The sequence below is a fragment of the Tamandua tetradactyla genome, chromosome 10, assembly GCF_023851605.1.
Source record: "Tamandua tetradactyla isolate mTamTet1 chromosome 10, mTamTet1.pri, whole genome shotgun sequence".
Lineage (NCBI taxonomy): Eukaryota > Metazoa > Chordata > Mammalia > Pilosa > Myrmecophagidae > Tamandua > Tamandua tetradactyla.
The window spans coordinates 20,111,444-20,134,654 of record NC_135336.1 but is presented as its reverse complement, the minus strand read 5'-3'; the positions used below and the strand labels follow the sequence as shown (position 1 = coordinate 20,134,654).

Below are 23,211 nucleotides of genomic sequence, written 5' to 3'. Positions count from 1 at the left end.
TAAATAATGGGGGAACAAATGTTAAAATAAATTTAGTTTGAAAAACTAGTGATCAATGAAAGGGAGGAGTAAGGGGTATGGCATATATGAATTTTTTTCTGTTTTCTTTCTATTTCTTTTTCTGAATAGATGCAAATCTTCCAAGAAATGATCATGATGATGAATATGCATCTATGTGATGATATTGTGAATTACTGATTATATATGTAGAATGGAATGATCAAAAGTTAAGAATGTTTGCATTTGGTGTTTTTTTGTATTTTAAAAAAAAGAAATAGAGATAGAATGACGCGAAACACTTTAAAATAAATATATTTAAAATGTTCAAGGAGATGAAGGAATAATAAAACTAAAGGACAGAAAAGGATATTTTTAGGAATAAAAAGACAAAACAAAAACAATAAAACAAACAAATAAAACAGAAGGCCCTGAAAAAAATATTATGAAAACAATACGGCCTGAAAAAGAACCCAATAAAAATTACAGAAATGAAAAAGATGGTCACTGAAATTCAAAAACACAATTTCAGGGTATGGATTAAACAGCTGAAGAACAAAAGAACAAACTGGAAAGAAATTTCCTATTATGCAGCTAAGAGAGAGAAAGAACGAGATAGAAATTATAGGGGAGAAATGAAGAAACATAAAGTTTAGAATGAGATGCTCCTACACTCACCTAACTTAAAAACAATAAAGAGAATAGGAGAGAGGAAATATTTGAAGAGATATCTGATCATTTTCGAGAACAAAGGAAGGTATATTCTCAGATTAAACAAGCAGACCAAGTTTTGAGCAGTGTAAATAAAAGTAAATCCAATCTAGGCACATTGAAAGTATGTCATTATACAATAAGAAAAACAGAACAACATTAAAAATCCATTAGAGAGAAGGAAAATGATTGGGACAGACAGCAGACTTCTCATCTTATGAGATGCCTAAAGATGATGAAATAGCACATTCAAGGTGGTAAAAGAACACTACAACCTCTTAGAGGAAATACACAAAGGATAAAAAATATATAAATAAGGGAAGACATTTGTTATCTCACTTGAAAATGTTTGTGGGTGGTTTTTACATTTTTACTTGATGTATATCAACAAAAGTCCAAAACCTCTAACAAAAGCAAAAGTGTTCAGCATTGGAAATAGTATATTAGAATAAGCCTTCCAATCCTGTATCAGTGCAGGTCACGTGACTCTTCCCACAGACCCATCCCTATGGCTCAGGGTAGCAATGAAACACTTCTTTAATCTGATGATTACATGACTCTGTATCCTTTTTCTTCAAAGCCTACGGTAGCCCTGGTACTGCTTACCTCAGTTCTGGCATTTCTGGTGCATTCTAAGACAGGAAAGCATGAGTCTGCCATTTTGATCTTTTGGCAGAAATATCCAGAGCAGAAGGAGGAGGGTCACCCCTCGGGAAAGCCCCATGCATACCAACTCTTTTCTCTGAGCTTCTACACAGGGGTTAAATCACTCCTGCTGACTCCCCCATCTCCCCAAAACTTCTTGGGAGCTGCTGCTGCTCTCAGTACAGCAGGAGAGAAAAAACTAACCAAAAGCGTCACTAGAGCTTGAGAAGAACCCTGTGGTTTTTTCTCTCCCTATGAGTTGGAGGAAAAGGAGTTAGACAAGGATCACAAGCAAAATCTACTGGGCCCAGACACAGAACGTGAGCAGTTGAAACAGACCAGCTGCAAGACACGGGCAAGCTAAGGGCTGCCTTAGCCAGCTCTTGTGGTATAGGCCCAGTGTTACCAGATCTTCCCATTTTTCAAGAAAACCTAGAAATTCTCGTTATTTTTGGTTAAACCTTTTTTAAAAAATGTTGGTAACTAATTCACAATGTCATTAGAACAAGATAGCAAAACCCAGTGAGAGGCTAGATCATGCTCAGGATGAGCCAGTTATAGCCACTAGCTTGCAGTGTTCTCTCTGGGGAGGCTGAGGACACCACACATTTCCGCTGGCTGGACATGGAGAGATAAACCTCAGCCTGCTCGGCTATGCACAGCTTGGTTTAGAAAAGAAAGCTGTGCATCACCCGGTCCTAAGGTTTTCTTCAAAACTCCCATTCTTCAATGGATTTCCTGTCTCACGAGAAGCTTCTCAGCAAGCTTTCTACTCACTGTCCAGAATTTTACTGTCTTCCATTGGCTCTGCCTTCTCCAGCTTACAGAGGAGCTCTGAATAAGTAATGTACAATGCCCTTGAAAATTCAAACGCTGAATGCTCAGAGCCCGTCCTTCATCTACTGCCAGCTTCCAGTCTAGCTTCTCCCAGTTACTGGACAGTCTTCGAAAGCATGAAAGTGGAGCCACATCCTCTTCCTCTGTCTGGAGAAAGGGCCCCGTCAGAGGACAGAGGTAAAAAGAAGCAGACAGAATCACTATTCTGGGTGAACCCAAAACAGTTTCTCTGAAGAATGCGATTGCGCCTGGTAAGAAGCAAAACACCAACAATAGGACATTTGTCACTGGGGCTCAGCTGAAAAGGGGCTGGGAGGCAAGACCAGCACAACAAAAATGCCAGCAGTTATCTGTGACCCAGAGGAAACTGAACTCAGCAAGTGATGGCGTCTAGTCTCTCTCCATGGTTAAGGAACTCAGTATCTCATTTGCATTTTAAATCTTTTCTTATTATTTTTCCATCATGGTGTCAGTTTCCAGCCCCTAAGGAAGATCTGATTTAGCTTCTAGAAGAAGACAGAAGGACCAAGAAGAATATTCAGAAAATCATGTACCACCAGAACAAACGTGACTTTACCCCAATCTCCTAGCCAACTTAGAGCTGGGAGCTACTGATGCTGCTGAAGAAGAGTTGTGGGGAGAGGCAGATTCAGGGGTTAGAAACATTCTGAGCCATCCTCCAGCTCTCCCTTCCCCTTGGTGGCAGCCAAGGCAACCAAGAGTTGAGAATGAAGTCACAAGATGGAAGGAGCCTTGATCCCTGAGTCACCACTTGAAGGTCAGCTGTCAAGGAGAGCAGCTCAATCCTCATCAGACTTTGCACAAGCAAGAAAACAGCTCTCGTATTGATATTTGAGGGTTGCCCCTCAGCAAGTGCCTGGAGGGTGGGGGTAGGTGTGATGTTGGAGAAGGATCATTACTCAGCCTCAGGGAAAGTATCTGTGTTGTGGTGTGACTTGGGTGGGAAAAATAGGCATTATATTCTGAAAATAGCTTATCTAGATTCATATCCCAGGTCTACCTTCTACACTTTGTAAAATCTTAGGAAAGTTATTTATTCCCTCTAGGCCTCACCTCTCTCATGTGTAAAATTTGGCTGACTTTAGAGATCTCAGAAAGGTTGAGATTTAAATGCGATAATCCATCAGAGTGTTTAGCATAGTGCCTGACACTTAGTAAGCACTTAACTTTAGTGGTTTCTTGTAGAGTGAATGTTTGGGTGGGGGTGGGAAGGGCTTCTATCCCAAAACCTCACTAAGGTTGAATATAGAGACGAGGCATGAGAAACTTGGAAGTTACATTCATTGTGGTGATACTGCATAATCTTTGTGTTTACAGGACCACTGAAACACCGGTTGTGAGATCAACCTTGCTGAGGCTGTGTTAGCGGAGTTGGAGGACATGGCTCCCCCACTCATTCCCCCCCCCAGACACACCATGGCAGAGACCTATGTATTTCCTCTTCTCCTGGGCATACAGCTAAACTTGCTCCTTGCTGACTCACTTCTTTCTACCAGACTGTGGGACAGAGGTGGCAAAGGCCCTAAGCCCTGGCCCTTAAGCTACCCGTATTTGATCTTCCTGGCGTGATGGCCTTAGGAGCCACAGTGGACAATGGTGGGGCACAAGATGGAAAGAACCCAGGTCCCTCAATCACTGCTTGAAGGAAAAGTATCCAGTGATCAGGAAACCCATCTGGACTCAAGTGAGCAAGAAATTAACTTCTATCAAATTTGAGCCATTGCATGCTTTTTGATTTGTTTTGTTGCAGTCGTTCGAAACCCCTGTTCTCTAATAATTTGTCAAACATTTTTCCGATGGAGTTACAAGGCTTATGTTGAAAAAAAATTGATACCTTTGAAGAACAAGATTTTCATTTAGTCTTGTCAGGTCATGTTACAACTATTTCCATTAACAGTATCCCCAAGCTCTTCAGCTGCTCCAGCAAGGGGAAAGCTGAGGTTGTTCTCCCTTGCTCCCTCTCTGATCTCCTGTGGCCCATCACTTCCTGAGGATATTCTCTAAAATCTATTTCGTCCATGTAAGGCAGACAGAAAGATAAGTGGGCTGTAATCATTATATCTCTATGCAAACATGTGATGGTTCATGTCTTCACATGTAGGGAAGAATAAGACTCAAGTCATCATTAACCAAATTAAACACCTACCCCTGATCACCCTCCTAAAAATGCTCTTCAAGTTGTTTCTTGGGATTAGGTTTCCCTGGACTGCCTCTCCCCATCGTCAGATACCCATCAGGTGGACAACTGGCCACTTACCCGATACATGGATTGGTCTGGTACCTCGGTGCCGTGTAGGAGAAAGGGGAGATGTTCTTGTCTACAAAAGACCCAAACCCCAATCGAAAATTGCTGGTGAGCTTCCTCATCTCCTCAGCAAGCTTGGTGCCCAGGTTCCGGATGTTGTCCAGGTCATCCTTCATGGACAGGGAGAGGTCCATCAGGTAGTATAAGTCCACGGGATAATCCTCCACCTGCCGAATCTGCAGCTGGAATGTAGTCTTGTCACCTGCACCAGCACAGAAATCACACATATTAGAAGTCAGGTCATTTGTTGGGGGCTGGCAACGGATTTTGTTTTCAAAGCTGGCCCACCTCTAACTTTGCTTTCGTGACTGTGTACCTTCCAGGATAAGTATTTTGCTTGGAAGCAGAGTAACTAAAGGTAGGGAGCATGGGTACTGAGGGTAAGCTCTATGACTGTCCTTCCCAAACACTTGACTCAGCATTTTTTTAAGAAACTCTTTTACCACCAGGACCCTTACTCGTGTTCTGTGATCTCAGCAAAAAGGACCCCTGGGTAATCTGTGGACAGTGAGCCAGACAATTCCATGGACATGAACTGGGTGGAAATTAGCCCACCCACCACACATCAACACTAGAGAAAGGACTAGCCAAGATGGGAATGTCGTGGGGAAGAGATTGTTAAGGTGCGTATGAAATAGAAAATGAAGAGGAAACTAACAAAAGAAGGGTAGGGGCACAGTGAGTAAGAATTGAGATAAGGAAGAGAGAGAAGGAGATGCACAAGGCAAGGAAAAGTGGGGAAACAAAGAGAGTTACTTATAATAAGCTCAAAGGCCAAAAATATCTGTGGTCCCACCACGTCACATATTTCTACCTCGAACCACTTACGAGACAATAGTATTTAGTTCTGGGGCTTATGTGACCATCTGGGAACATCACAGACACGATTCATTATCATACAGAGGGAATTATGTATATAAATACAGGAGTTTGGATTCCAAATTTTAGCCCCATCCAAAGAAAAAAAGGAAAGTAAAGAAAAAAAGAATTCTAGATTTGCCTACCAGCTACAAGAAAGAGGAAATAACTTTTCATAATAGCCAGCGGGTAGGGGAAAGGGAAATTAATTCAGAGGATGAGAACAAAGGGAAATGAGAACAATCAGTGTCTGGGAGGTGTGGCCTCTGCTACTCCCCCTACTGGTTTTACTAAGAGACCCAAAACACCAAACCAGGATAATGATCGTTAGATTACTTTCATAATCTCTTAAAAGCAAGTCATTTAGAACTAATTTAAACTCAAATCATACTAGGTAATTCTATCTGTCCTTGGGCTTATTAACATTTCATGGGTACCAAGAGATGCCCTATTTATCCCAGAGCAGGACTGTCCGCACACATCTGAAACCCGGAACATATTTCCTGTGTGTTCAGAGGGGCAATAGTGAAGGTGGCCTCGCTCCTGCCCAAGGGTCTGCATCTGACTTGCCTTCAGCCTAGTCTCAAAGAAACTAATCTTTCACCCCAGGCTGACAGCAGGCAAGCTGAAGCCTTTTTGGACTTGCAGAAAATGAAACATAATCCTCTCGGCTCCCTCCTCTCCTTCCCACCCCAGACAAAGTGTAGTTCATTCACGAGGCCATAAAAAATCTGATGACCCAAAAGATTTTAGTCCAAGTGCCACTCTGTCATTCAGCTGGGTATGCAACCTGAGCCTCGGTTTCCTTAAGCATGAAATGGAAATAACAACAAATACTCACAGGATTATCTAAGGCTATGATGGGACAGAGGAGTTGTATAAGCAAAGCAGTGAAGGCCTCCACAAATGATTATGCTTATTATTATGATTAGTCACAGCCTAAGCTCCAAGCCTGCTTCCCCTGACTTGTCTTTACATGAACTGTACTAACTGCCTCAAGATTGATGTAGTTTGCTCTGCCTGTTGGTATAAATCTATTTTTAAAAACCATCAGAGTCTGACTCAAACAGGAATGTTTGAGATTTCATCTGGAATGAATTCTGAACTGCTGTAATGTCTGTCCCTGGTTCCCACCCATGCAGACAAGAGTGGGTCCCTCCACGAGGGCCCTACCAGCCTTGGATGCCCCATCCCAGCAGTGGGCAGAGAGTGGGAAGAAGGAAGGAACAGGGGATGGGGAAACCCTCCTCAGCCCTTACGTGGGCAGACCCCCAGATGGATACAATCTGCAGTCATGCCTTCTCTGCCTAACCCCATGCGCCTTTGCAGGGCCTTTTGCATTTTCTGCTGCCAGTTTCCTTCCCCCAAGCCCAGCCACTTCCACTTTTTTGGTGGATTATGAGTAATTAACAGACGGGCAATTTATGACCAGGAAATGGCAAACTGTGTGGGATCCAGGGTGCCTGGGTGGTACCAATGCGGAAGGAGGTGGGTGCTAGGCTTGAAGACCTGAGAGCTGGGTTGTACCAGTGCGGAAGGAGGTGGGTGCTAGGCTTGAAGACCTGAGAGCTGGGTTGTACCAATGCGGAAGGAGGTGGGTGCTAGGCTTGAAGACCTGAGAGCTGGGTTGTACCAATGCAGAAGGAGGTGGGTGCTAGGCTTGAAGACCTGAGAGCTGGGTTGTACCAATGCGGAAGGAGGTGGGTGCTAGGCTTGAAGACCTGAGAGCTGGGTTGGAATTGGAATCCAGACCTCGTTACCACGGACTCAGGAGACCTCAGGCCCCTTTAAACTTGCTGCTCAGTTTCTGCATCAATAAAATGTTCCTACAGAAGGAAAGCTTCGGCTTCAGTTCATCCCAAAAATCAATTATTAAGGCAATTTCCTATGGGGATTAAAAGAGAAACAGAAAATTCTGCCAGGCACTTGAGTTTGAATGGTGACAGTCTCGGGCATTAAATTTAACTCTGAAATATCAATCACGAAGGCAAAGAGGGAAATCAGATGTGATATTTAGAGCTCTTTGTATGCCAAGAGGGCATATTTGAATGCTAAGGGTATCTATTCTGAAGTGAGAAATCTCTTGGCATTAAATTATAAGAAATGGTCACTAAGAAAATACATACACCCATATGGAAGCTGCAAATGTTAAAAAGAAGTATTTCCAATTTCCCAGAAAGGGGTGTGTGTGTATAGGAAAGAGGGTAATATAAATGTTCAGAATGAGAGTTAAATTGCTACCTCAAATAGGCTTGATTTTAAATCCCACAAACTCCTTAATAGGCCTTGGCAATAATGGAATGTTTTGTCAGCAGATATTTTAGAAGGTCCGGCATTCCTGAACTGGTGCTCAGTGTGGAATGCCAGTGAGCTGCCAGTGTCCCGACACCCCAACAAGGGAGGGCTCCTCAACATTAGTAGAAGGAAGGAGAAGCTGTTACTGTGTGTGAGGTGCTCTCTGCTGAGAGAAGGTTTGGGCACAGTTTTCATCTTGGGGTACACTTCCAGAAGCAAGCACACTTAGACATGTGTGCTCCTCCCCCAGGTCTCTCTCCTAGCACGCCACTCTCCTGCACCACTTGAGACCTTAAACCAGTCGCCCCCTCCCATGGATCGAGCAGGGTACAAAGCCCTTCATTCCCTCACCGCAGGACTTTCTTTTAGAGCTGGGTAATACTCTGTTGTCTGTATATACCACATTTTGTTTATCCAATCATTGGATGATGGATACTAGGCTGAATTTTGTTTTCAAGTGTGAAGGCAAAGTAGTACCTGAACAGATAAAGACTCTCACAAAATAAATGTGGGTGGTTTTTAAACCCCCGAGAATTACCCTCTGTGTTACAAATTGAAAGACATAAGAATGGAAATGTAAAAATCAGCTATATTATAACAAGACTGCAGTGAACAGGGCATTTATGAGTCCTAGTGCATGCTGATTAAAAAAAAAAAAAGTCATCTAGCTCTTCTGTTCAGAAGGAAATTAGCATTCCAGAATTAAATCCAGACCTAGAACCAAAAACTAGCCTCACTGGTCTAGAACAAGGCCACTGGGCTGCACCCACCCCACACCCGTCCTCGGAATCCTGCCTCTACACAGGGGCACCAAGGAAGAAGCCATCAGAAGACAGAGCTGATCTTCATGGTGTCTGCCACCAAGCATTAGGGCTCTCCAGTCTGTTTCCCTTAAAATAAGCCCATATTCATCCATCATCCAAAGCCCTTGTCTTTGATGATTATATGGTAGCCCATGACAGACTGTGGGATCTGTCCTGCAACTACTTATTGAGGAGTGCTCTGAAAACTATTGCAGTTTTCTTTCTTTGCTTTGTATAGATTATATTACACAATTAAAAAAAAAAAAGTAAAAGAAAAAGGCCTCATCTTTTTAAGCACATGCATTTCATTCCAAATGGTGCCTTCATTACAGAAGCACTACCTGAACCGGGTAACTCGTATCTCCAAAGCAGAATCTGGCAGGAGCGGAGCACTGATAGGAGTTGGCAGTGAAAAGAAGAAACCCAGATCAAAAGCAGCCAACCATCTATAGTTTAGGTAATAATACTGAAACAATATAAATGCCCTGTTTTTTTAATTATTTTGTCTGTTTTTGTCTCTATTTTGCCCTGGTTTTGATAAATGTAGTATGGCTATCTAAGGTGTTATCATTGGGGGAATTGGGTGAAAAGCACACGGGAACACTCCTTATCATTTTTGCAACCTCTTATGAGTCTAATAATATTTCAAAATAAGTTTAAAACAAACAAAAAAAGCTATCAATCAAGGGTCATTTTTTGAGAGGTTAAGGCATCAAAGCAAATGACTTCAATAAGCTTTTCTAATTGCCCCAGAGTTTCAGTCACCTCTGGCCTCCTGCCATCTCAATACATTTTATTAACTAAAGCTCGTGTCCATTCTTAAGGATTTTATGCCTTTGTTAAGAATTTTTACAGCTCTTATCCTCACACACAGTGTTCAGGTTTGGAAATAAAATGGAAAAAAAATGATTTGGTGCTTACACAAAATCCCATTTATAGTAAAAGACATTTTTTTTTTCTTCTCCAGGCTTATCCTGAAACAACAATTTTACCAAGGTGAAGTGTCTTTCATATTGTGTTGAGGCTTGTCCTTGATTAGTCTAAGCTGGGCAAAGTATTAGATTTCATTCAATGAATATCTATTAGGAGCCATGTAGGAGGGACAGAGAAGGAAATGCAAAAACATTTCTAAAAATATATAATCAAAAAAAAAAAACAATCACTGCATACTTAAAAGCCTTTCTAAGAGTCAGGGGGGAATTGTCCCCAGGAAAGTATACATTTAGTTGACTGGAAATGGTGTTAACTGCAACACACCCTCATCCGCCGCCAACCCTCTCCCAATATATAAGTATCTAGGATTTGCCTGTACTTATTTTTACAGATATTAAAATTATATCTGTCTTGTATAACTACATAGCTTTTACAGAGTGACTGGTGATTGTGAAAACCTTAGGGTGGTGCTCCTTTCATGCAGGGTATGGACAGATAAGTGAAAAAATAAGGTTAAAATGCTCGCCTTCCATGAGGGAGACCCGGGTTCGATTCCTGGACCATGCACCCAAAAAATATAGAAAGAAAGAAAGAAAATAAGGTTAAATTGGTAGGTTGAAATACTAGCAGTTAATGAGACAGTATGGTTTTTCTTTCTTTTTATTTCTCTTTCTAGAGGGATGTAAATGTTCTAAAATGATCATGGTGATGAATACACAACTATGTGATGCTATTGTGAGCCATGGATTGTATACTTCAGAGGTACTGTATGGTACTTGAAGATATCTCAATAAAATTGGGGGAATTGGGTGAAAAGCACACGGGATATAAAATTTTAAGAGATATAATTTTAAAATTTTAAAAATTATATCTCTCAAAATTTCAAGGAGCACCATTGGGTTTAGGTCTTTCTATACTTAGGAAACATATTCACAACAGTTCTGGGTCTGTAAGAATTCACATTTTCATCAAACCCCCTTCTCATATTCCTCTCCGCAGGTGAACTCCTGAGTTTGGATGTGCCTTCCCAGGCAGCCTGCCTCCATCACCTTGACCCCTCCCTGCCAAGGTGATGGTCTGTCCATCATCACACCCTCTGTGGACCGAGCTGCACATGGCACCGCACTGTGGTTTTGTATAAACACAGGATCTTGTTTTCCATTTCATTTCCTATAGTGGAGACTGTAGGGTAATGCTCTGCAGGAGACATGACTGTACCAAATAAGACCGGTTTCTTATTTTTCTCTTAACTGAGCATTTACGTTGAACCTCATGAATGAGTATGGGGAATAAACTTAATGCCAAGAAAGTTTTATACAAAGAAGCTGCCATCACTCAAAACACTTCTTTAACTCCTCTTTGAAGGCTGTTTTAAAAGCCATTTAATGTCACAGCAAAAAAAAACAGTCTCTCTGCCTCATAGTCACTTAATCCTGACTTTAAAAGCTGGAGTTATTTAAACTATGAGATACTCAGTTTTATATGACTCTCAACTCTTTCCTAAACCAAATCTACCCCTAAAGAGAAAGAATTTGCCACCACCAGGAATACTAAAAAGAGCTCCACAGGCTCTTAGAGTGGTAGGGGAAGAATTTTAAAAATATAAGTTTAAAAACCTCCTTAGAATGGGCTTTAATGATATATAAAATGAAACAAGTCAGACGCATAAAGACAAATACTGTGTGATCTCACTGATACGAAGTAAATAAGCAAATTCATACAGTCAGAAAGTAGATTAGGGACAGGGACTGGGACAGGGGTGAGGTGAGGACCAGGGAGTTAATTCTTAATGGGAGCAGAGTTTCTGTTTGAGGTGATGGAATTTTTGGTACTGGATGGTGGTGACGGCAGCACAACATTGTGAGTGTAACTAACACCACTGCATTGTATATTTGAAAGTGTTAAAATGGGAAATTTTAGATCGTAAATATTTTACCAGAATAAATTAAAAAACAAACAAACATAGAATTGTACAACACAGTGGACTCTAATGTAAACTATTATATTTCAAAATCTTTGAAAACAAGGATTAAAATTCAGATCAAGTTACAACTTAGTTACAGAAAAATCAAACTAATTTGGAGATCTGAATTTTGATCCTTGTTTTCAAAGATTATTGAATAACATCAGTACATAATTATGAATACATTATGATTTTAATTACATGAAAAATATGAGCTCATGTGAAGAAAGAGGATATAGTAAAAATGAAAACTAATGAATGCTGTGTTCAAGTGAGTAGTTTTTCAAGAATTTCCTAAAAGTTACTGTTATACTGTAGTATGATAAAAGGAGGATATATCATTCACATTACTTAATAACCACGCTTATACCAAAAAATATTCCAATATTTTAGTAGTCTACAATGACTCCCATATCCCTTTGGTCAAAACCTCTGGCCTTGAACCTGTCATCACAAAGGATGAGTTATTTTCCCAAGAGGGTGTCACTTGACATCTGCCCACATAAAGACTCAGCTGATTCTCTTCTACCCACTCACACAATTCTGTAAATGCGCCCTTCCTTTCCTCTCTCAATTTGGTAACTCACCAAACAAAAAGACGTAGATGATTTGTAAAAATAGCAACTTCAGCTAACCCCAGCATTGATTCCTGAGAGAGCTGGGAGTTTTGCTTATCTACCCAGGAAGTTCTAATTCTTCTTTTGTTTCTTATTTCTAAGACAATCCAATAGACAAAACAAAATATCTCTCAAATATATAACTCAGAGCTCTTTTTAACAAACTTCTGGCGCAGAACTATACAATTATAACAACAACAGCGCACATTAGTGAGTGCTGACCACGTGCGACATTATGCTAAGTCCATTTGGAGACTGAGAATTTAAGTGAGCACTTAAGTACTTTGTGCAAGGTCATAGCTAGTAGATGGCAGAACCCTAGTCAAACCTATACCTGGCTGACTCCAGAATCTGCGCAGTTGGCCATTACCCTTTTATGTTGTTGTTTTAATATTTTTACTGAGAAATCTTCACACACATACAGTCCATACATGGTGTACAATCCATGGCTCACAATATCATCACATAGTTGTATACTCATCACCATAATCATTTTTAGAACATTTGCATCACTCCAGAAAAAGAAATAAAAAGGAAAAAAACATACATCCCACACTTATTACCCCTCTCTCTCACTGACCACTGTGGTATTTCAGTCTACCCTTTATTTATTTATTTATTTTGTATTCTTTTTTTTTTACTCATCTGTCCATACCCTGGATAAAAGGGGCATCAGACAAAAGGTTTTCACAATCACACAGTCACATTGTAAAAGCTATATCATTTTACAATTGTCTTTAAGAATCAGCGTTACTGGGACACGGCTCTACAGTTTCAGGTACCTCCCTCCAGCCACTCCAATACACTATAAACTAAAAAGGGATATCTATAAAACGCATAAGAATAACCTTCAGGATAACCTCTCGACTCTGAAATCTCTTAGCCACTGAAACTTTATTTTGTCTCATTTCTCTCTTCCCCCTTTTGGTCAAGAAGGCTTCTCAATCCCATGATGCTGGGTCCCAGCTCATCTTGGGAGTCATGTCCCACACTGCCAGGGAGATTTATACCCCTGGTAGTCGGGTCCTACTTAGGAGGGAGGACAGGGAGTTCACTGCCAACTTGGCTTAGAGAGAGATGGCCATTACTCTTTGAACATAATAATTTTAGTTTTTAATGTGCATTTATACAAAAAAAAAAAAGTCTCATTTAAGCCTCTGAACGAAGGTGACAAGCAAAGACCCCGAGATGGGTGAGGGTAGAGTAACTGTCCAAGCTAGTGACAGAGCCTGAGCCAGAGCCCAGGATGGCCAGTCAGATCTTTCTATTGCTCCAAGCAGCCCTGAAGTCTAAATACACCTTCTACAAATAGTTATTGCCAATCGTTTTCTTGAGAATGGGATGGGAGAAAAGACTATCAGTGGACTTAAGGGAAAAAAGTTGTCCCCTTCCCAACAATGTGATACTTTCCAGTTTAGCTGCATGCCCATTCCCTCTTTGACTTCTCAAGGATTCTAATATTTACAGTAGTAGGTGACAAAAGTGCTGAACTAGAAACCAGCAATGACTTTGCAGTCACAAAGACCTGGGATCAAATCAGTTCTGCCCCTTACTATGCCCCTTAAGATGAACAAGACACCTTGCGTCTCAAGTATTAGCCAACTTAGAACAGGTCAAGTACCTTGTCCACAGTAGGCAGGCAAAGACTGCTAGTTTACTTCTGACTCTGCCTTGTTTGTTCCTCCAGGATGTTGCTGACTCGAATGGAATTTGCTGACAGGCAAAATACCTTTTTCCTAGAAGTAGCAGTTGCCCTGAGCAAGTTGGGAGTAAACCTACTGGCGTCCTCCTATACAGAACGATAAGCAAAGATATTCCATCCGTCCTCAGGGACTCCGAGTGCCAGGCCTTGAGAACACACAGAGACACCCTTGTGCTATCCTGCTTCGGCTGGGCTTGCGCCCGGCTTCCTGGGGTCTGGACCTTGCCTGTTATTATCCTCTCTTGGTTCTGACCTCAGCCTGCCCTGGCGCATTCTCCTATTATTATCATTTTCCACCTCTCCTTGGGTGCCCTCCTGAGCCCAGGACATCCCGTTCACTCTAAAGGCCACTCACCCGGCCGGAGGGTCATTGCAACCTCCTGCGGCATCATCTGAATGACGTCTGAGCCTGGGGAGCTGGAGCCCTTGCTGCTGAGAGGCAGATTCCGCAAAATGTGGGTGCTGCTGGCTGGGCTCTCAAACTCGTCTCCACAGCCGTTTCTGATGAGGTTTGCACTGAAGTCGCATCTGGACGTGACCGACCGTGGGCTGCCAAAGTCCTAGGTGTGGGAACAGGGAGAGAGCAGGGGGTGGTCAGGAGGGCTCTCCGGAATAGCTCAGGGTGTAGGCTCATTAACACCTGATTGATCTTAAACTCTCTACATCCCATTTTCGTGGTCTGAAAATGGAGAAAAAGATCACCTTATCCCACATTCCTCCCCCAGTATTATTTGGATTAGTTGAGGTCTGGGTATGAAAGCACTTTGTAAACTATAAATACATAATAAAAATGTTTGTTTTCACTGCTATTTTAATGGTCAAAATGCTCCTAAAAAACCAATGCTCTCAACTGCCTACATGATTAGCAGGAGAATGTGACAGAAATGACCAAAAGTTGTATAATGAAAATTTTTTTAAATGATGTGTAAGTGGCTGACCAGTGCTTGCTCAGGCAAATCAAGAGTTAACTTTTGAGCTATTTCACTCATCTACTTTGCAGGCTCTGGACATTGCACAACTATTCTAGAGAACAATCCAATATTCATCATATCCTTTGACCCAGTGGTCTACCCTCAGGGACTTATCATAAAAAAATAATCAAAAGAAAGAGAAAATTCTGGTAGAAGATATATACTACTGTGTTAAAATAGCATAAAACTTTATAAATTTGTAAACCTAAATCCCTAAACCATAAGGAAATCATTAAGAAAAAGACATTCTATCACTTTAATAGATGATGTAGCCATCCCAAATAATTATGACGACCAAGCAGAATTTTCAAAACACTCATATTAAGAAAAAAAACAACCAGCATTAGGATATGGAAAAAATTTTTTTAAATGGAAGGCAGATGATGTGTTAGACTACGGAACTAAAAACAGTAAAAGTACACAGATAAGAAAGCTCTTTATTTCCTTAAGCTGGATTTGGGAGAAGTCTCAGCTTTAGGATGACCCAACTAAATTTGGAGCACCAGGAATTTGGGGCTTTAACTTTTAATTCAAATAATATATTTAGCTACAAAATACAGTGTCTGTAAATGGTGATCATTTCCTAGTAAGGGGATTTGAATGGCAGAGAAAGCCCAGGATTATCTCTGAACACCCTTTCACTGAGGGCTGTGGAAAATAACATCACCTGCTGGCTGGATGCCAGTGCGGCAGTGCATGATCCTTGTAACAGTGAGAGGAATTAGGGGACTGGTCTCTTCCTCTCCTGGCCGTAATGCTCTGCCACAGAGTCCCAGGTGAGTCAAGTGCCCCTCAACCACTTTGTTAGGAGCTAGACTACTGACAAGGTAATAAGCACTCAGAGGGACTCGCCCTTCATCATGGGCTAGGAAGCCCCAGGACTAGTCAGAGATCTTTAGGATCCCTGCAAGATTACAGACCAGGAAGTCAAGAAGAATGTCAATATTTTAAAATAAGGAAAAACAGACGTGCTTTTCTGGATCTATATGACAGTTGTTTGTTTATTTATTTTTTAACTGAATGTTGTTGTTGTTTAATTTTGTGCATTGAACCCCTGGGGAACTTGCCTATTGACAACCTCAATATATGTGGCTCCACAGCCCCTTGGCATGGAAGCAAGGTGTGAAAGATGATGATTCTGGGTCAGCTGTGACATTTCAAAGCCAGGGTTATCAGGACAGAATCCCCGATGGCCAAGCTTGGCTTCTGATGTAGCAGTTCTCAGGAAGCAGTAAGAAAAGAACAGTGATGGGGGAAAGGGGCGTTAACTACCAGAAGGCCCTGCAGGTATTCATTTGCTGTCCGGAGCTGCAGGGGCACAGGTTCAGACCACCAGAGGTGTCCAGAGTTTAAAGGATGCAGAGGCTCACCTGTCCAAAACTTACTTGACTAGAGAATTTCTGTACTTCTTGCTGGCAATCTTGGCCTTGCTGCCCAGCTCCTCCAATTCTGAGGAGACGGTGGTATTTGGTCAAGTGCTCAATCAACAAGGTGCACCTGTCTTGATCAACCCAGTGCAGAGCCCCACCACCATGATGGCAATGAAAGTCGCTTCAGCCTCCTGAGAGTGCTGGGCATCCTCCTGCCCATGGGTCTGGGTGGTCTGCACACTGGAAGACTCTTGAACATACAGCCAATCCAATTTTCTCTGAGCAGGAGGCAGTTGTATGACTTCTAATCCATAGCTTTGGCAATTTGCTTTTGGTTGGTCATTGTGACATCAACCCTTCTCACTTGGACTCTATCCAAATTTCCCATTTATCTTTGCCAGAGGGATTTCAATGGACACTACTAGTCCTTGATGAAAGACTTGTGCAGGGCCACTGGTCAGGGAAGATGTACCTGCTGAGGTCATCAGGAAACTTAACATTCAGGTCATTTTTCTCAGAACAGAAGAACTCAGAGGCAGCTGCATCTGAGCTAGTTACAACCATATCAGCATAACTAGCTTTCCCAACTGTACTCTTTAGCAGATTCAGAACTTTTTATTGTCTTGGATACTAAGAGCAAAGTTCTCTTCATTCCTCTCCTTGGTAGCCTCTTTCTCACATTCCTTCTTAATAACTTCTTCAGACTGTCATTTTACTGTGGTAAACCTCAGCTCCGATGTCCATGGCTTCAGCAGTGCCACCATCCATTGATCAAGTTGAAAGGCACAACTTGCAGGATGACTTCAGAAATGCTAACCAAGTTAACAACATGACAGTACAGAGGTGACCCCCTTTCAGCAGTTGCAGCTTTACAGACAGCAAGGGACACCCTAATGTGGTATGTGTACTCAATTTAGACTTATTTGCACCATCATACATCTCTGTCATCAGTGTGCCTATCTTCTTCTCCCTCACAAAGTTTACTTTCTTGCTACTCAAGCAAGCCCAATAGTTTCATCGATGTGCTCAACAGCCCCTGAGACATATTAAGTCATGCATGGCCTCACATCAATTTAGGCACCATTGGGCAAGGCAGTACTGAAGAGATTTTTCTGAGAATAAGACCTACCTTAATGGTGGGATTTCAACAAAAGTTGATGATTTTTCTGGTATGGAGCTTGAAAATAGCCATGATTAATTCCTAGCCACAGGCTCCTTATGGTCCAGAAAAGAAGCAGAGGGGGCTGCAGACCACAATGAGAGCTATGAAACTGACAAGCTCACAAACCTCTCCTCTGATCCCTGTGGTCTTTCTAGACGTTTTAATTCTGAACAAGGACAGATGCATATTTAAAGAGAGAAAACCAAAACTGTGGAGACCAGGGGCATATCCTATAATGGTTATGACCTTCCACATACACAATCATTTTAAATAAAGAAAATATCTCACTACCTAGATTTCAAAACTCCAAATTCAATGAATGCAGCTGCCCCAAATTATAAACCCTTGGAGAAAAGGAGAACTCATGATTAAGAAAATCCTCCTCACATGATGACACCCTTGTGTCACCTAAGAGCTGTCAAACCCTGGTCCCCTACACGTGTGCGAATGTAGCAAGTTGAGAGGGGAAGGGCCCTTGGATGTACCACCCTGTACCAGCCTCACTCCCACAGGTGAGGAGTCAGAGACTCACATGGAATTAGTGTTGTACCTAAGTTCACTGAACAAATTTGAATTCATCTGACCCCGTGTTTCCTAGATCCAAGGTCACTGTTCTTTGCAGCACTCCAACTGCTTCCCACCGTAGCCAAGTTCCTGCTGAATTCTGCAGCAGGAAACCAACTTTGTGCCCACAGATTCCCCTCCCTCTGAATTCAGCATTTCTCTGCTGCCCCAAATGCAGAGATCTTCCTGCCAGCTATCAAATTTGGGGGATAAATGTCCTTTTGATGCAGATAAACAGGCATGGAGGGGCCCAACTCCCATGCAGGGGGAGGAAAGACGACATCGCAACACCAAGAAACGGAAATTAGCTTCAGGATGGGCTTGGAATGGGACAGCCTGAGTGCTTACAAGTGCTTCTAATATTTTGTGCTGGAAGAGGTTTGCATATCTGAACAAAGCAACTGTCCACAGCCTCCACAAGTGCTGTCACCAAACTCTCTAAACCAAACATGAGAAGGGCAACTACGTTATATGAAAGTATATCAGGAGAAGCAATAAAACAGAAGCAGCAAAGCTAAACATCCTTTGTGGCTTGTGGCCACCATGTGGTCATATAAAAAAAAAAAGAATGATGTTCCAAATTCAGGTAGCTTTTAAAACACTGATATTAGGCTGTACTCCAACCCTTTTTACTCCTTCCATTACCTATTATATGGAAGATAAAGTGAGCTTTAACGTCTGTTGTGACATTGTAATACCTCCGTCTATCCCTATATATTTTGTTAATCAAAATCTATTTTCCTTTCTGTTTGGGGTGATGGAAAGTTTTGGTAACAGGTTGTGGTGATGGTAGCACAACACTTGAAATGTAATTAATGCCACTGAAATGTACACTCAAAAGTAGTAAAAACAAAAAATTTATGTTATATATATATATACACAATTTTAAATAAAATTTAAATTTTTAAATTCCCTGTAGTTGAGGCTGATGTTCAGCTGGCAGCTCAATGGTGGCACAGCCAGTGCATTCAGGTTTATATGCCCGCGCGATACTGGTCTTAAATTATTTAAGTATCACCCTGCCTCCAGTTATTAAACATTCAAACTTTAAAAATAGTTTGTTTTTAGAGGTGAAAACTCTAAAGGGTAGGTGATTGCTTTTGGCGAAATGATTCGTTTGTCTGTTTTTGAAACTACAGACCCTGGGAGAAGAGGTATGTACCGGGCAGGAAGGGAGGAGACAGGCCCAATCTCTAGGGTAAAGAGGGTAGAAACAAACTTGTAAACAAGCAGAAAGCCCAGGTGGGAGCTGGCAGCTCTCTGGGGCTGACCTTTGGCCAGCCCCTCTGAATGGCCAAAGCTGCAGTTCCAGCTTGGCAGAGCCTTCCAGGATTGGGGTGAGGGGCTGAGGGAGGGGCAGGAAAAGGAAGGAATGGAGGGACCAGGTAACTAATGAGAAATCAAAATGTGTGTGTCCACAACACACTCCCAGATACATTCCCTGCCTGGTGGAGAAATCCCTCTGCCAGCTTGCAATCAGCTCATTTCCTTCAATGAGCATTTATGAGGAATCTGCAATACGCCAAGCACTATTCCTTTCATTTAATCTGAACACAAAGAGATGGTTCTCTGAGAGTTATATATTTTTGAGAGCTGAATTGAATGCTCATTTTTTCATTTTTTAATACAAAAAAAACCCACCAAATGAATGCAAACATTCCTATTTTGATCATTCCGTTCTACATATATAATCAATAATTCACAATATCATCACATAGTTGATTGTTTCATTTCTTTCCCAGCTCAGAGGAAAATATAGACAATGTCTTCTCTAACTTCCCAACCACCAGCATTTCCCCAGAAGGCCCAGTCAGGCCAGTTTGCTTCCTAGTCTCTAATCTGTCTCCCTCCTCACACGGCTGCCTCCAATCCTGCCTTCATTCCTTCTTCACATCCACCTCCGAGCACAAAGTCCTCTCACCCCAGTCTAAGCTTCACCAGTCTTCTTCCCCCACCCCAGCCCTATTCCCACCCACCCAAATACTGCAACTCCAGGATCTCAACGTCCTTCTCCCCTTGGGATCTCAGCTTCCACCACAGTGGCCCATTTGATTTCTTACATTCACTTATCCTCCTTCTGGATTTCACAGCGACCTGGTACTGTCCATGGCCACATCACCTCAAGGTATCTCCACATTCATGCCCTAACAACCTCCCCACTTCCCCCATCCCTCAGTGCAACTTCCTTGCCTACATTTATCTCCTCTGCCACTCCCACCAAAATCCGCTTTCTGTCCTCACAGGGGGTATCAATCCCTTGGCTCTTCCCCTCCTCCCAAGGTACAAGGCCTATTGCTTAGACTGCGAATTCACCAAACCCATTCCATTTTCCCTTTCATTCTGGACACACAGTAAGACTAAGGTTTCTAGTTCTCATTGTAGGTAGGTGTGGGGATGTGCTTGGGTTTTGGACAATGAAGGTGAGTGGAAATAAGGGGGGCTGCTTCTAAGCCTTGCCATTAAACCATCTATGCATACTCTTCCTTGCCTTTTCCTTTTTATGGCCAGCTGGGTTGTGAAATGTACAATCAGATGGGAGAGACAAATTTTTCACAGAAAAAAATTGATGGACAAAAGACAAACCACTAGAGTCTGCAGTGTGTTTTATGCTGCACACAACAAACAGCATCATAAATGTTCAAGTTGGTCGAGAAGCAGGGGCCAATGTTGGCTAAAACTGCAACTGCCTAGGAGAGGAGCATGCCAAGGAGGATGGGACACAGGAGCTGAGTTGATGTTTGCAGTCTGACTGTGGGGGACAGGAAGTAGCCCATACATCCTGAGCTCAGAGTAGGGGAGAATCTAGCAACTCTAGTGGTGAGGCCAGAGATATCTGAAACCCCCAGGTAAGCTGCAGTTAGAAAACAAAAGCAGGAGAGCCAGGGTTAATGGAGCCATGAAGCCATGCAGACAGAATAAGGTGAAGGCATGCCAGAGAGATAAACAGCATGCACTGCTGCGTGGGAGGCACATTTGAGCAGGAGACCTGGAGGAAAGACAGGGTAGATGAGGTAGAATTAGGTTGTAAGGGCTCTTACATACACAGGTAAAGAGTCTTCCCTTCCTCAAGTACAATGAGAAAGTCATAATGACATTTGGAGGAGAGTCCCGATGGAAAGTGTTTGGGGATTAATCTGTGGTGGTATGCAGCTGTGAGGCAGGCAGATAAAAATCCACCAGGACACCCTGGGAAGGGACTCAGCCCCCTCTGTCTGTCCACTCAGTACCAGCCCTCAGTGTTCACACACCATATGCTCATGGCAGACGCTTTATTTCTTTGATGACTTCCCAGGACAGATGGTTAAGACTTGGCCAAGGCGAGGACAGTAATCAAAACTATTCCTGAATTACATCTGCTAGAATGGCTGCTATTTGAAAAATGGAAATAACAAGTGCTGGAGAGTATGTGGAGAAATAGGAACACTCATTCATTGCTACAGGGAATGTAAAATAGTCCATTCCCTGTGGATGATAGCTTGGCAGTTCCTCAGAAAGTGAAGTATAGAACTACCATACAACCTGGCAGTCCCACTTCTAGCTTTATACCCAAAAGAAATGAAAATAGGGGCTGAAACTGATATTTGAAGACTGATGTTCATAGTGGCATTATTCACAATTGCCAAAAGGTAGAAGCAACCAAAGTGTCCATCAACCAATGAATCAATGAACAAAATGTGGCATATACATACAATGGAATATTATTCAACCATAAAGAGGAATGAACCATAAAGAGGATACCAGAGCTGAGTAGGGGCAGAGGATGGGGAGTTAATGCTTAATTGTTATGGAGTCTCTGGGGTGATGGAAAAGTTTTGTCAATGGATGATGAGGATTGAGGCACAACTTTGTATATATGTAATTAACATTACTGAATTGTATATTTGAAAAGTGAAAAATAAGGGAAGTATTTAGTTGTATATAAGTTACCACACACACACTGACAGAACCGTACTACATAAAGATTAAAACCTAATGTAAACAGCTCACTAAAGTTCACAGCATAATTATGACAACGTTTCATGAATTGTAATAAAGGAACCACACCAATGCAAAATGTTAATAACAGAAAAAAACGTGTGTGATGGGAACTCCATATTTTCTGTAAGCTGTTTCTGTAAACCTCCAACTGTTCTGATAAAAAAAAAAAATTAATGAAAATAGTCTTATTTAAAAAATCCCTGAACCCTCAAAACTCGGCTATGGAGGGAAACACATATTCAGGCTGTGGGGAAAGTCTGCCCCCAAAGAGGACGGGAAGCTGTATTTCAGGGCAGGGATTTCAGGAAGTTCTTCTCCAAAAATAAAGCTCCATATGAGCCTAGAGAAAACCCAATGGGCTGGAGGGAACCCAAGTGTGGGCTGGGATGGGAACAGACTTCTCGGGATAACATCACTGACAATCAATATCAGGAAGTCTGGCTCCTGGATGGACTAGAAGAGAAAGGAACATATCTAAAGTAGGCAACGGACCCTGGCTTCCAAAGCCCACTGTCCGTGTTTCACTAGAAAATACCCACTGATGACAGCAGCTGTTTGCAGGGTAATTCTCATTCAGCCACGCAGGAGGCTCAGTTAATTCGGCAGTCATCATCCACAAGGCCTTTCAGACACCGATCTCATTTCAGATCCCCAGTTACATTGTGGGGTGGAAATCTGTTACCTTCATTTTACATATAAGGAAATTACGAGTTAGTCATGAAACTACTGTTGCATGCTATGCTGTATAATTAACAGGTAGACATCAACAGTACCACAGCAATACCAGGGGTAAATAATTGTGTGGGTGTGTGTGTGTGGGGGGGGTAGAGGACAAGAGTTAAGGGGAGGTTTGGATTTTCTATTTGATAAGGGTATGTTTATCTGTTATTTATCTCGAGAACAATGAAAATTGTCTAAAAGTGAGAGTGCTGATGACTGAACAACTAAGTGAGGATAATGTGAGACATGGATTGTTGACTTTGGACATTATACATGATGCCCAGTGGATGGAGGTGGCTGAAGAATACATTGAGAAGTAGAGTGGTGAACTGTTGTGTATACATATGATGGTATATTGTGTGGCTAGGAATGAAGTTGTGAGGTATGCAGTGTGTTGAATGAACCCTGGGGACATTATGTGGTGCAAAATAAGCCAGAAGCAAAAGAACAAACATTTTATGGTCTCTTTTAGAAAATACTTATAAGAAAATTGGGGCCTAGATTGTAGGCTCTTATAATAGCCACATTTAGTCCAGAGCCATAAATGTTACTTCTAGATTTTGAGAGGCTGTGCCTTATATGTATAACCTGGTATTTCCCTGGAACTTTGGGTACCTGTGTGACAACTAAGACTCTGAGTTAGAGTTTTGCAGTTCTGAAAACGAGCATTGCTACATACAACTGTTAAAGAAGCCAAAAAAGAGATCAGGGTTCAATCAGAGATAGGAATGAGGCTGATCTGGCCAGGACTAAGGTAGA

General features: G+C 42.0%; 1 protein-coding gene across 3 annotated transcripts in view; it reads right to left on the bottom strand.

Moving 5' to 3' along the window:
- The window catches only part of ITGB5 (integrin subunit beta 5), a 160,108-nt gene that overhangs the window by 104,645 nt on the left and 32,252 nt on the right, over positions 1-23,211 (bottom strand). For all 3 annotated transcript variants that reach the window (XM_077118093.1, XM_077118092.1, XM_077118091.1), the window contains exons 3-4: positions 14,043-14,247; positions 4,469-4,718 (exon numbers count right to left, since the gene is read on the bottom strand). In XM_077118093.1, the coding sequence (XP_076974208.1) occupies positions 4,469-4,718; positions 14,043-14,079 (287 nt within the window). In that variant the 5' untranslated portion in view covers positions 14,080-14,247. The remainder of the gene's footprint in view (positions 1-4,468; positions 4,719-14,042; positions 14,248-23,211) is intronic.